At 38.7% G+C, this 14,514-nt stretch overlaps 1 protein-coding gene across 3 annotated transcripts in view; it reads left to right on the top strand.

Annotated features, from left to right (window-relative positions):
• Window positions 1–323: 323 nt before the first annotated feature.
• Window positions 324–14,514, top strand: part of Amun (protein amun) — a 78,540-nt gene continuing 64,349 nt past the window's right edge. For all 3 annotated transcript variants that reach the window (XM_089103521.1, XM_089103519.1, XM_089103520.1), the window contains exons 1-2: window positions 324–543; window positions 9,891–9,987. In XM_089103521.1, the coding sequence (XP_088959647.1) occupies window positions 395–543; window positions 9,891–9,987 (246 nt within the window). In that variant the 5' untranslated portion in view covers window positions 324–394. The remainder of the gene's footprint in view (window positions 544–9,890; window positions 9,988–14,514) is intronic.

Genomic DNA, 14,514 nt, shown 5'->3' with positions numbered 1-14,514 from the left:
TGGCAGATTCTTTTCACCACTTGTATTTGGATTGCTCTGACCTAACGAATGTTTGTCACGCAGTGTTAAAAAGATACAATAAAAGCTTCAAATAATTGTGTTTTTACAGTAAGGGCTTCAGATTAAACCAATTTTTTTTATAACAACCCTATCCCCAAATACCTTTCTTATCCACATTATTTTTATGGCCCTCTTCATATTCATAAATGTTTCAATCCATAAGATCAGAACGCAATTTAGTAATTTTCTAAAATGAACAGAACCTCCGGTACATGCTGCCAACTAGTGGCGACGATCAATATCATTAGTCTTGTTTCTGATTCATAAGTTTTAGGAAGTTATTTGAATTCTCTGATATAGTTAAAAGTTTATTTATTTTATTTAACTTAGAAAAATGGCAGTTGTCAGGGATACATCTGCATTCTTTCTAAGAGGAACAGCTAGTCAGTATGAACATGTGTTTAACTTATATCAAGAAGCTTTGAAACTTAAAGCTCAGGAGAAAAATAAAAAGCCAGAAGAACTTATTAAACTAGATAACTGGTGAGTCAGTCTACTTATTTGTGTTAGATATAAGCGAAATTCGTAGAAGTGTGTTAATATTTTCAGTAAACTCCTAGTTTAGGGACTTCTTGCTAGGCTATTCTACCTTGGAAAGTAGCTAGTTGAGTTACGTGATCTGGATTCAATGCTTGGCAGCTTAGAACAACTCCTAGCAAGGTAGCCGGTAAAATTCTACTTAAACTACTTTTGGCTATCTAGGGAAAGGGTTAGGTTAGGAAAATGAAACTTTCATGGATGGGTCTACAGGCTAAAGTATTCCACAGGAGGGTATTTTGAAGTAGCCTACCTACCTTGGTAAATTTTTACCAAAACATATTATTGAGTAACAACAAAAGTGAATATATCTTTTGATGCATTTTTGTATGCTGATTACGAATATAATAATCATTTTTGTCGCAAATGAATTTTAGCCAAACCTAACCTAACCTAACCTAACCTAACCTAACCTAACCCTAAATTGGCCTATATAGGGGGGGGGGGGGCTGAAAATAATTTCCCATAGAAAAGCTTATTATATTCTTAATCACCATAAAAAAAGGCATCGAATTGTGTATTCACTTTAGTCCTAACTCAATAATATGATTTGGTATATATTGACCTAACTTAAAACCCTTGCCGTGAGGGCTGTGGGGAGTATCCTCCTCAAAAATAAATTTTCTATCTGGAAATCAACTACGCTGAACAAAATGACTATCTCAAAATTTTGATTGGAAGTGTTTGGGGGAATGATGGGCATGGGGTGGCTATTTGCCCTCCAATCACTTTTGACTATTAAAAAGGGCACTAGCCCTTTGAATTTCCGATCGAATGAGTCTTTTTTGAAGTTTCAACAACAATGCCTTCTATAAAAACCTTATATGCCCCCAGGGCATAACTTAAAACCCTTGCCCTGAGGATTGTGGGGGAGTGTCCTCCTCAAAAATATATTTTCCATCTGGAAATCAACTAGTCTACGCTGAACAAATTGGCTATGTCACAATAGTGATTGGATGTGTTTGGGGGAATGATGGGCGTGGGGGTGGTCTAGGTGCCCTCTAATCACTTTCGCCTATTAAAAAGGCCACTAGCTCTTTGAATTTCCAATCTAATGAGCCTGTTTTGAAGTTTATACGACAACGCCTTCTATAAAAACCTTATGTGCCCCCAGGGCATAACCTAAAACCCTTGCCCTGAGGGTTGTGGGGGAATGTCCTCCTCAAAAACATTTTCTATCTGGAAATAAACTACGCTGAACAAAATGGCTCTCTCAAAATTTTGATTGGAGTGTTTGGGGGAATGATGGGCGTGGGGGGGGGCTAGTTGCCCTCCAATCACTTTCGACTATTAAAAAGGGGACTAGCCCTTTGAATTTCCAATCAAATGAGTCTTTTTTGAAGTTTCTACAACAATGCCTTCTATAAAAACCTTATATGGCCCCAGGGCATAACTTAAAACCCTTGCTCTGAGGATTGTAAGGAGTGTCCTCTTCAAAAACATATTTTCCATCTGGAAATCAACTAGTCTACGCTGAACAAAATGACTATCTCAAAATTTTGATTGGATGTGTTTGGTGGAATGATGGGCGGGGGGGGGTAGGTGCCCTCCAATCACTTTCGACTTTTAAAAAGGTCGCTAGCCCTTTGAATTTCTAATCGAATGAGCCTGTTTTGAAGTTTCTACGACAACGCCTTCTATAAAAAACCTTATGTGCCCCCTGGGCATAACCTAAAACCCTTGCCCTGAGGGTTGTGGGGGAGTGTCCTCCTCAAAAACATATTTTCTATCTGGAAATCAACTACGCTGAACAAATTGGCTCTCAAAATTTTGATTGGAGTGTTTGGGGGAATGATGGCCGTGGGGGGGGGGGGCGAGTTGCCCTCCAATCACTTTTGACTGTTAAAAAGGGCACTAGCCCTTTGAATTTCTAATCGAATGAGCCTTTTTTGAAGTTTTTACGACAACGCCTTCTATAAAAACCTTATATGCCCCCAGGGCATAACTTAAAACCCTTGCCCTGAGGATTGTGGGGGAGTGTCCTCCTCAAAAACATTTTTTCTATCTGGAAATCAACTAGCCTACGCTGAACAAAATGACTATCTCAAAATTTAGATTGGATGTGTTTGGGGGAATGATGGGTGGGGGGGCTAGGTGCCCTCCAATCACTTTCGACTATGAAAAAGGGCACAATCCCTTTGAATTTCCAATAGAATGAGCCTGTTTTGAAGTTTCTACGACAACGCCTTCTATAAATACCTTATGTGCCCCCAGGGCATAATCTAAAACCCTTGCCCTGAGGGTTGTGGGGGAATGTCCTCCTCAAAAACATTTTCTATCTGGAAATAAACTACACTGAACAAAATGGCTCTCTCAAAATTTTGATTGGAGTGTTTGGGGGAATGATGGGCGTGGGGGGGCTAGTTGCCCTCCAATCACTTTTGACTATTAAAAGGGGCACTAGCCCTTTGAATTTCCAATCGAATGAGTCTTTTTTTAAGTTTCTACAACAATGCCTTCTATAAAAACCTTATATGCCCCTAGGGCATAACTTAAAACCCTTGCTCTGAGGATTGTAGGGAAGTGTCCTCCTCAAAAATATATTTTCCATCTGGAAATCAACTAGTCTACGCTGAACAAAATGGCTATCTCAAAATTTTGATTTTGTCAAAATTTTGATTGGAGTGTTTGAGGGAATGATGGCCGTGGGGGGGGGCTAGTTACCATCCAATCACTTTTGACTATTAAAAGGGGCGCTAGCCCTTTGAATTTCCAATCGAATGAGTCTTTTTTGAAGTTTCTACAACAATGCCTTCTATAAAAACCTTACATGCCCCCAGGGCATAACTTAAAACCCTTGCCCTGAGGATTGTGGGGGAGTGTCCTCCTCAAAAACATATTTTCCATCTGGAAATCAACTAGTCTACGCTGAACAAAATGGCTATCTCAAAATTTTGATTGGATGTGTTTGGTGGAATGATGGGCGGGGGGGGGGAAGGCTAGGTGCCCTCCAATCACTTTCGACTATTAAAAAGGCCACTAGCCCTTTGAATTTCCAATCGAATGAGCCTGTTTTGAAGTTTCTACGACAACGCCTTCTATAAATACCTTATGTGCCCCCAGGGCATAACCTAAAACCCTTGCCCTGAGGGTTTTGGGGGGACTATTAAAAGGGGCACTAGCCCTTTGAATTTCCAATCGAATGAGTCTTTTTTGAAGTTTCTACGACAACGCCTTCAATAAAAACCTTATGTGCCACCAGGGCATAACTTAAAACCCTTGCTCTGAGGGTTTTGGGGGAGTGTCCTCCTCAAAACCATTTTTTCTATCTGGAAATCAACTAGCCTACGCTGAAAAAAATGGTGATCTGAAAATTTTGATTGGATGTGTTTGGTGGAATGATGGGGGGGGGGGGAGGGCTAGGTGCCCTCCAATCACTTCAACTATTAAAAAGGCCACTAGCCCTTTGAATTTCCAATCGAATGAGCCTTTTTTGAAGTTTCTATGACAATGCCTTCTATAAATACCTTATATACCCAGAGGGCATAGCTTAAAACCCTTGCCCTCAGGGCTTTGGGGGAGTGTCCTCCTCAAAAACCTATTTGCTGTCTGGAAATCAACTATGCTGAACAAAATGGCTCTCAAAATTTTGATTGGAGTGTTTGGGGGAATGATGGGCGTGGGGGGGGGGGCTAGTTGCCCTCCAATCACTTTTGACTATTAAAAGGGGCACTAGCCCTTTGAATTTCCAATCGAATGAGCCTGTTTTGAAGTTTCTACGACAACTCCTTCTATAAAAATACCTTATATGCCCCCAGGGCGTAACTTAAAACTCTTGCCCTGAGGGTCGTGGGGGAGTGTCCTCAAAAACATATTTTCTATCGGGAAGTCAACTATGCTGAACAAAATAGCTATCTCAAAATTTTGATTGGATGTGTTTGGGGGAATGATGGGCGTGGGGGGGCTAGTTGCCCTTCAATCACTTTCGACTATTTAAAAGAGCACTAGAACTCTCGATTTCCAATCGAGTGGGCCCCTTTTGAAGTTTCTACGACGACCCGTGCCATATGAAGTGCCCTGCTCTAAACGAAAAAAATAATAATAAATGATACATTGTGCCAGCATCGTTCCTATATGCCCTCTGGGCATAACTTAAAACCCTTGCCCCGAGGGTTGTGGGGGAGTGTCCTGCTCAAAAAGATATTTTCTATCTGGAAATCAACTACGCTGAACATAAACTTGGCTTTTTAGAAAGGCCCATATGAAGGGATTGTACCAAAAAACCTTATATTTCCCCAGGGCATAACTTACAACCCTTGCCCTGAGGGCTGTGGGGGAGTGTCCTCCTCAAAAACATAATTTCTATCTGGAAATCAACTACGCTGAACAAAATGGCTATCTCAAAATTTTGATTGGATGTGTTTGGGGAAATGGTGGGCGTGGAAGGGGTATTAGTTGCCTTCCAATCACTTTCGAGTATTAAAAAGGGCACAAGCCACTCCAATTTCCAATCGAATGAGCCCTTTTCGAAGTTTCTACGACAACACTTTTGATACGAAGTGCCCTGGTCTACGACCAAGAAACCAAATAATAAATAATACATTGTGCCAACATCGTTCTTTACTTAGGCAGCGCTATTGCGCTGCCTATGATAGTAACTTGAATTGCTTATAATTCTGTGCTATCCACTGTCTTGAAGCAACAATAACAGCAGATAGTTAAATATTATTAATAGTAATTGAGTTTTGGAAAGTAGCCTACCTCTCTTTTTAACGCTGCTGGGAAATAGTCAGTCACCGTTGCATCGGTGACTGACCCAAATTTTCTGGTAACTACTAGGGACTCCGATTGGAGGGGTGGGCAAAGCAAATCCCCCTAGAGTTTTTTTAAACACATTTTTTTTTAATTCTGTTGAAAAAATAAAAGTTATCGGTGTCCAAAGTTCTGGATTTATTTTTTTGCATCTTCATTATAAAAGTTTTAGGAAGAAATCTCCCCCTCTTACATATGTATTTCTGAATTGCAACCCTTTTTACTGTTATTAACCACGGCAAGGTTTTACCAGCCACTAAAGTTTTTTTTGTCATTCTATTGTTGACTTTTGACTTGCTCGACATTATTGACCTGCAAGGGGCAGACAAAAATATGATTTTAATTACATGTGGTAAATGGTTATAGGTTACCGGTAAACTGGTGATAAAAAAAGGGTAAAGTTCTACTCTGCCTCCAAGAGGAGGTAGGGTAGAAACAGGTGAGTAGAAAAGCAATTAATTCGTACAAATCCAGTTGGGAAAGGTATTACCTCTGGTGGTTCTTACAGTGGCAACCTGTTTTAAAAGAAAAATGTAGTAAGTCGGTTTTTAAATTGTTGGCATTACTTAGTTAGAAAGTGCCTTTATTCGCTTATTTCATTGAAAAAAAAATCAATATTGATATGCTGTTTTTGAGCAGAAGTTTTTTCTTGCATTTATCTGGCTAGGAAAATGAGGGACAAAACAGGACAATAAACATCTACCCTTGCCCCAATTTGGCTGCTGATCAGTTTCCGAATTTTTTATTCGCCTCAAAACACTTCTGAGTTTTCAAGAAGATATTGTTTCAGAGAGGGACAGGCAAGGTCGCATTCGGGATCTCTGTTGGGAGGGGGGTTACAAACAAAAACTTAGAAAAACGCATAACAAATTTTGGTACTATCCCATTATGCGGGCCTCTCTAAAAAGTAAGGTTTGGTTAATGCTAATGAAATGAAATAAAATAGGATGAATATATAATAGTTTAGAGACAAATTTGGGCTAAATATTTGCACATTAGGGGGGTGGGGGATAAAGCATTGTATTTATTAAATACGTAACCTTACTTAACCTCGGTACCTCCCCCCCCCCCCCCCCTAAACCCCAAATAACCGCAGTTTAATATCGTTTACACAATGAAAACCTTGCTATTATTGCCTGCTCTATAACAGTTAAGACGTCAAAACGGGTTTTATCAATGCCTTGTCTATAGTGATTAACCCGAGAGGCCCGAGTAATGGGATAGTACCCAAATTTTACGTGCATTTTGTTGCGTTTTACGAGTCAGATAAACGTTTTTTTTTTGTGTGGGGCTTAAACCCCTTAATCATCTATCATGTCTACGAAAATGATAAAAAAATTCCAAGAGGATGTATATAGACATAAACGTTTTTTCCCACCAGGTTTTTCAAATGAATATTGCAGATTCTACGTTTTTTGTAGCTATTTGTTCCTAAGATGGTGGCTACATTAATACTTACCAGATATTTATTGAAGATTGCATGACTGTGCTTTGTTCAGCAACCTTTATATAACTGCCAGTTTAACAAAAACCACAAATTAGTTAAAATAATCAAACAGTTCGTGAGAACGAAATGTAAGGAGCGACTCGGCTCAATAGTAAGCGAAAGTCTAAAAACAAAATTTTGATAAAAATACATACATCAAAATAATTGAATTTCTATGCTGATTCCAACTATAAAACATACGTTAAATTTTATGTTGCCCATTCGAAGTTACGAGCCTCGGAAAAATTGTCTAATTTTCTAGTAAAAGGAGAAACACTCCCAAAAAGTCAAGCGATCTTGATGATAATCACATCTTCAGATTCAGCATATCAAGTTTTTAAGCTCCTATATAAAAAATGTTGAGTTTTACCAGAAGAAAGATCGCGGATACTTGTAGACATCCCATAAAAATTTTGAGATAGCCATTTAATTCAACATTGATGAAAGGCACGCTCCTGGGGCGACGTGACCCCCATACTCCCTGGGAATGGGCTGTAAGTTATTCTATTTGCCCATTGTTCACATATAGTATTTGTTATGGAGAAATATACATAATTTTTTTTGGGGGGGGGGGGGGTATTTTCCCCGGGAACAATTTTCCGTGGGAAATCTTACACGAGGGGTGGGGGGGTTCCTGGCATAATTTGAATGACCTTCAGAAACTAAATAAAAAAAAAATATATTTTTTTAAAACTGAAAGTAAGCAGTAACATTAAAACTTAAAAATTACAGGAATTATTCCGTATATGAGAAAATCTGCCCCTTCTTCAACCCTCGCTCTTTACGCTAAAGTTTGATTTTTTGTCACGATTATTTAAGAAATACTCCAACATAAGGTCCGTTGAATTTGAAGGAACTTGAAGACTTTAGCTTAAAGCGAGGATTGAGGCAGAGGCAGCCCCACATATACGGAATGAATTCTGTTCGTTTCCTTAATTTCAGTTGAACAAACTTGTTTTTTATTTATTTAATCAGTAAAAAAGAGACTTTTGAGTCATGACTGTCTATTATTTTGAGTTTGTTTGGGCAAGAGCTTTTTAAAGTATTTAAAAATTCAAATTCATTTTTTTGGTCATTTCAGCTCACTGTTCTGAAATCTAAAATTTTTTAAATTCTAACAGAAATAACATCCATAGTGTTAAACTTGATTACATAGATGATGAATCTGATGCATTTTAAATCACTACTTTGCAGATAGTATGACACTTCACGAAGAGCACAACAGTACTTCTTAACAATTAAAGCCGACTAAAGAAAATATACTGCTGAAAGATTTAGGAGTAGTTCTTTATTAGAGAGCCAAGTTAACACTATTACCTTTCGAATTTTCTCCGTGACTAATAGCTTTCTCACTTTGTGGTGGAAAACTAACAAATTATAAACTAAGATGTGTATTTGCTCGTAAATTCACAATTTATAAGTAATGGCACGTTCAGAAATTTGAGAAAGGGTAAAATATGCTAAGAAACAGCAGATCAATCAATAGAATGCCTCACATAAAAAAAAGAAGAGAATAAATACTAGATGCACTGTCACCAGGTTGCTCTTACTCTTTTGGTCACTGGACCAGGCTGGCAGTAGCAAATAATGTATGGCTTTTATGACCTAATATCTCTTAAAAGTGAAAATATAAAGAAAGTTCCATTTCAGACTCAAAAGTGAAAATACAAAGAAAGTTCCATTTCAGACTACGATTTTTCTAGGGACGGTCTGTAGACATATTCCCCCTACCTCTTCTTGTGTATCACATTTGTAATAGCATACCCCTGTGACTTGATAGTCTAACCACCTGTTGTGGGTTCGCTTTGTTTATTAGGTACTTTCCAATTAGGAGGGCCTTTCTAAAAAGTCAAGTTCGGTTAATGCTAATGAAATAAAATAGGATGAATATATAATAGTTTAGAAACAGATTTGGGCTATATATTTGCACATTAGTGGGTGGGGTAAAGCGTAGCATATATTAAATACGTAACCTAACCTAGGTACATTCCCCCCTAAACCCCAAAAAACACAGTTTAATATCGTATACGCAATGAAAACTGCGCTATCATTGCCTACTCTATAGCGGTTAACACGTCAAAAAAAGGTTTTATCATTGCCTACTCTATTGCGGTTAACCCGAAAGGCCCACCCCATGGGAAAGTACCGTTTATTATGTACCTAAAGGTCCACAATTGTACAACATAACGGCACCCATAAACTGAGGGTCAAGGGCAGATTGAACTCCCATAGACTCTCGGTCCGGAAAATAAATTTGAACCTATCTAGGGGGGGTACCCCCCTCCATCCCCTCCTTGTTTGTGGGTATGGTATTTGTAATGACATACCACTATAATTTGAAAGCTTGACAACTTGTTATGGGCTGAATTTGCTTGTTTATAATCCATAAAATGGTCCACATGTGTACCAAAAGAATGGCACCCCAGAAAGCCAACAGGACGGCAGATTAAACTTCACTTCAAATCTTCTTGAGGTTTAAGCTTTTTTTTTTATCAGTCATTTGTACTGTAAAAATAGCACCGATTTTCATTGGACAAATAGAGCCGACAATTCTCATTGCATGTGTGTGGTAATGTCAATATGGCGATACAATTGTAATGTTTTTGGTAGAATTTTGAGATCCTGGTGCAAAGCGCCACATTTGGAATTGGAAATACAACATTTGGAAATTTGTATTTCCAACAATTGGAAATTTCAAAATACATTTGGAAATTTCTCGGTACATTTTAGTTTTACTTGCTCCTTTCTTGCTCGGATATCCCTTCAAGTTTATCAAAAAGAAATTCTTGTTATGGTAATTGCTGTTCAGATGGTACAAATTATTCTCTGGCGGTCCGATTTTTGTCGAAAAAACGATACAGTTAACTTCAAAGTATTGGCAACGCTGCTCCTCTCCTACTACAAAATCCTCGGGTTGCAAAAGAAGCCAAATCTAACCTATTTTTATTTATTTATTTAATGCCAAATGCGGTAGGCTTTACAAAGCTTATTAGTTGATTGATTATACGCTTATTTATTTAGCTTAAAGTTGATTATATTGACTTCTTTTTTCTAGGTACCAAAATGACCTTCCAAAATTAATCAAAACAAGAGGCAAAGATATGCATCTAAGTCACGAAGAACTTGTTCAAATGATGAAATGGAAATTAGCAGTAATTATTTAAGTACCTGTATAATAGCAATAGTATCAAGTCCATGTATTTCATTAAGTTGCTGCATATCTAAGTTATAAGCTAATGTTGACATTTATGCTTTAAATTATACATCATACCTGCTAAATCCGTTTAGTGTTAAGGAAGTGAAGCTTTTAAAATTAACTTGACATCCGGGGTCTCAAAATGGTTACTTTTAAATCGTTTATATTTTGAGGCTAGTTGAAATAGATCTGGACCATAAAACGGTGACTTATATACAAATTTAACCTATTATTGACTTACGACATTTTATAAAAAAAAAAGTGGGTCTGATGTCTTCATACTTAGCCCATTAATTAATCGTAATTACTATTAATTAATTAATTAAATTAATTAGACCTAATTAATTTTATTGGCCTACAATTGGGTGCTCACCAAAAGCGAAACGTTTTTGGGTATCACAAATGAATTCAGCCTAGAGGCACGAGTAATTAAATTAATTAAGTTAATTAAATTAACTTCTTTGGTGCAAATGAACTTTTGATCTGAGTAAGAGGTGTTTTATGTTGGGGGGAGGGGTAAGGGACGAGGCTTTTTAAGGAATGGGTAATGCTACAGAGAATATTATTAGGGTGTATCCCATTTGAGCGCTTTCCCATTTGAGCGCCATGGCGCGCAAATGGGAATTTCCTATTTGCGCGCCGTATTTTAATTAGTTCAGTTGTGTCCCATTTGAGCGCCAGATAATATTTTGCGTTTCCTCTTCATGTTGAAAATCGCTCTTCTCTTATCCAAGTCCGAAATTGAACTGAACTGAGCTAACAATTTTGCACCCTCTTATAACATTTACTTCGAGCGCCCATTAATCCTAATTTACGATGCAAGGTCAGGTGACCTAATTGCGTAAGCGATTGCACAACCGTTTACCCACAAAATGCAATAGGATTTAGTGTGGGAGCATATTTTTTTACCCTCTTATAACAAGTATTTAATGATGCCAGGAACAATATTTCTGGTTAGTATTAATAAGTCAGTTTGACAATGAAGAGCTCCAAGAATAAACAACTGCTAGAACACGACGGTTTCGTCTACAGATTCGATAAGCCGATTTCTGGAGGAAGAAAGAAGAGCTGGAGATGCATGAAGAAGGGATGTCTCGGGCGGTTACACACTGATTCCAGCGACGGCTCACCAGTTTCAGTTGGTACGCACGACCACAGCGCTGATCCTCTGCAGACCCAGCAGTACAAATTCCGGTCAGACCTTCGAAGCGAGTCAGCCCGTACTACTCGTCCGATTCCCGCTATCTACGACGGCCAGGTCGCAAGTGCTGCTGCCAGTGGGCTGAGTGCTTTGCCTCAGTTACCCTATAAGCACGTGAAGTCGTCCATGTACAGATCACGAAACAAGCTGATACCACCACTGCCCGCTGATACTATATCCGTACCGACGCCCTTGCCCCAGGCTTTCAGTGAGACGTCTGCAAACCAGAGATTCCTCCTCTTTCAGCTTCAAAATAACGCTGCGATTTGCTTTGCAACCGACGAGTCGTTAAGTCTGCTTGAACGAAGCCCGGAATGGTATATGGACGGCACCTTCGACTCAGCTCCTTCCCCATTCGGCCAGTTGTTCACCGTTCACGTTTTCTTCGGCGACAAGCAACTTCCCGCTGTCTTCGTGCTCATGGAGAGCAAGTCTGCGCAGCTTTACAACGACGTCTTCAGCGAGCTGATCCTACAGGCTGCGATGAAAGGAGTGACACTTCGCCCGACGACCGTCGTCTCTGATTTTGAGACCGGTCTGCTGACATCCGTGAAGCAAGTTTTTCCGGCCGCCAAGCACCGTGGGTGTTACTTCCACTTTTGCCAAGCAGTAATCAGAAACTTTAAAACGTTTAGCTTAAACGTAGAAGCTTAAACAAACGTTTAGCTTCTTAACTCTCAGTACAGAGTTATTTCACAACCATTGACCCAATAAAATCCTCAGTTTTGTTCGTTGTCTTCGTGGCAATAAATATTTCTACAGGTCAATGTGGCAGCAAACCACGCTTCATCCACCGCAAAATCACAATTTTGGGTTTGGCGCTCAAATGGTACTCCGTGGCGCTCAAATGGGAACAAAATTCCGTGGCGCTCAAATGGAACAAAATTCCGTGGCGCTCAAATGGGAAAGCGCTCAAATGGGAACACCCCTATTATTAGTTTATCTTCAGAGTATTTTCCTTTTTTGTAAAAACTTGTCAATGGAGCTTATCACCCTTTCTAACCTCAAAGATGTCTCTATTTTGACTTTTAGTAACTTTGAGATTAAAAAATGTGCTGAAATGTATTTGAAATTATAAATTTGATAATTAAAACATCTGTTATAATAATATTTTTATTTGTTTTGGGTACCCGGCTGCCTGACCGTATTCCAAACAGTAGGCCGTACGAAAATTGTGGTTAAATCCTGCTTTCTAGGGCTATAGTGAGAGAAAGGTTGAGTTGGCTAGTAACGCCATACCCAGTATTTTGTCGGGGAGGGGGGTTTCAAACACGCAAAAAAATTGTTTATATCCATTTTTGTTATGTTTTTACTAGTCAGACAAACATTTCTGTAGGGGGGCTCACCCCCCCCCCCCCTTCCCCGGGTACGGCCTTGATGGCTAGGGAACGTTCTGCAAACGAAGGATGATAGATTGTCGAAGATTGTTCTTTTCGGCCAACCATCTAGTGCTAAACTGAAAGCAGGTCGTCCGCGGTTGGGGTGGGTGGATGTCGTAAAAAAAAAAGATTTAAGGGAAATGGGAACTTCCTGGGAGGGTGTAAAGAGGAAGGCTTTTAATAGATTACGATAAAGGCGGAGCGTGCGTAGCTGTGTTAGCCTTATGCAGCTTGGTGCTGTGGTGACTTGTTAGTAGCAATAGTATTAGTAAGGGGGCGTGATGTTACAAATCATTTATACCCCATTAATTCCCTTCATTTTCATGTATTTTCTTAAAGAAGTGTCTCTCTCCTGTTTGCAAGTTAAATGACAAATAGGATATAATGGTGATAAATGATGAAATAAATTTAGCGTATATGTGAGAGTTTTTAGGTGAGGGGAAACAAAGCTTTTTCGCTAAGATCTTGATAATTGAGGCCTTTCAAACCTCTCACTACTACATGCCAATTAATAGTATGGAATATATTATGCCAATTCCAGAGAAGGGGTGCCAAAGAGATTAATCTCATTCTGACGTTAAATTGATTTTTAAAATATAAAAATCGGACTTCCAAGATACAGCCTTTCACATAATAATGTAAACATAATAGGCTGTCACATTATAGGAAAAAAGACCCGGATTGATATCGTAAAATATTAAAAGATAATTATTCTTGCAATCAGACGAGAATTGAGATATCAAGTTGGAATTTGTATCAGAATCGGAAAATTTTTTGGTATTATCCCGTTACTACTTGTAATATTCCCAAAAAATTAAATAAAAATAATCCCTGCTACTACCGTTCTACTTTTTTAATACTAAGTGTTAAGTCGCCAAATGAATACACTATGGGAACAGTTGTATTTTACGCCATCTAAGTTTGTTTCGTGATGTTAAAAAGATGTTTGTAAATACAGCTCAGGTTGAACGGCTACAGGAATAGGCTTTTCAACAAATTCTATAGTTAATCATTGCTTTAAAAAAGAATCATCATAAATGGCGGTGAAACTGAGCTGAACCGATACAGGCTTTTGATTGAATGTTATTGAAAAATTTAGTTATTTTGAAGAATAGTAGTCGCATTATAGAGGTAGTCTAATATTATTTTCAAATTTTAAATAATAGTGAATAAGGATTGCTCTTAAAGACCTCCATGAATTACAAAGGTATTAAAGAATTTGCCAGTTTTTTTTTATATACATAGAGACACACTTACCTCCCCATCAGTGGATATCTCCACCATCTAAGGGTGGAAACATTAAGGAAGGATATGACCTTTTGCGTACGGAGTACTTTGGCGGCTAGGCTAGGACCTATCCAAATATTTTTGAAAGCGTTTGGAAAGCAACAAAATAAAATTGGATCTACTGATGTCAAGGAGGTCCCTTTATTTATTCAGGTTCCACGTACTTTTAGGTATCTGGTATGCCCTACCACTAGTCCTTACATCGCTCCATCGCGAGATGATTAACTGACACTTGAATCTTCATTTTAAGGAGCCAGCAGCAAATTTTTTTTAGGGAAAATGGCTGCAGGAGGATTATTCTAAATCGATGTGCAACGCCGAACCGGGCTGTTCTTCAAGTCCTCTGTTCTCGGCAGGTCAACCTTAAGATAATTCGGTGGTTAAATGACTTTTGAGTCTTCTTTTGAAACAGTCAGCAGATAAACTTTGTGGGAAAATGTCCCCTGGATGATTGTCCAAAATTGAAGTGCAACGCCGAACGAGGCTGTTCCTCAAGTTCTCTGTTCTCGGCATGTTAACCTTAAGATAATTCGGTGGTTAAGTGACTGTTGAGTCTTCTTTTGAAGGAGTCAGCAGTGAAACTTTTAGGGGAAATGTCCCCCAGAAGATCGTTCCT

The sequence above is a fragment of the Artemia sp. Qi Xiang Cuo genome, chromosome 17, assembly GCF_049724085.1.
Source record: "Artemia sp. Qi Xiang Cuo chromosome 17, ASM4972408v1, whole genome shotgun sequence".
Taxonomy (NCBI): domain Eukaryota; kingdom Metazoa; phylum Arthropoda; class Branchiopoda; order Anostraca; family Artemiidae; genus Artemia; species Artemia sp. Qi Xiang Cuo.
This window is presented reverse-complemented; position numbering and strand designations above follow the sequence as displayed.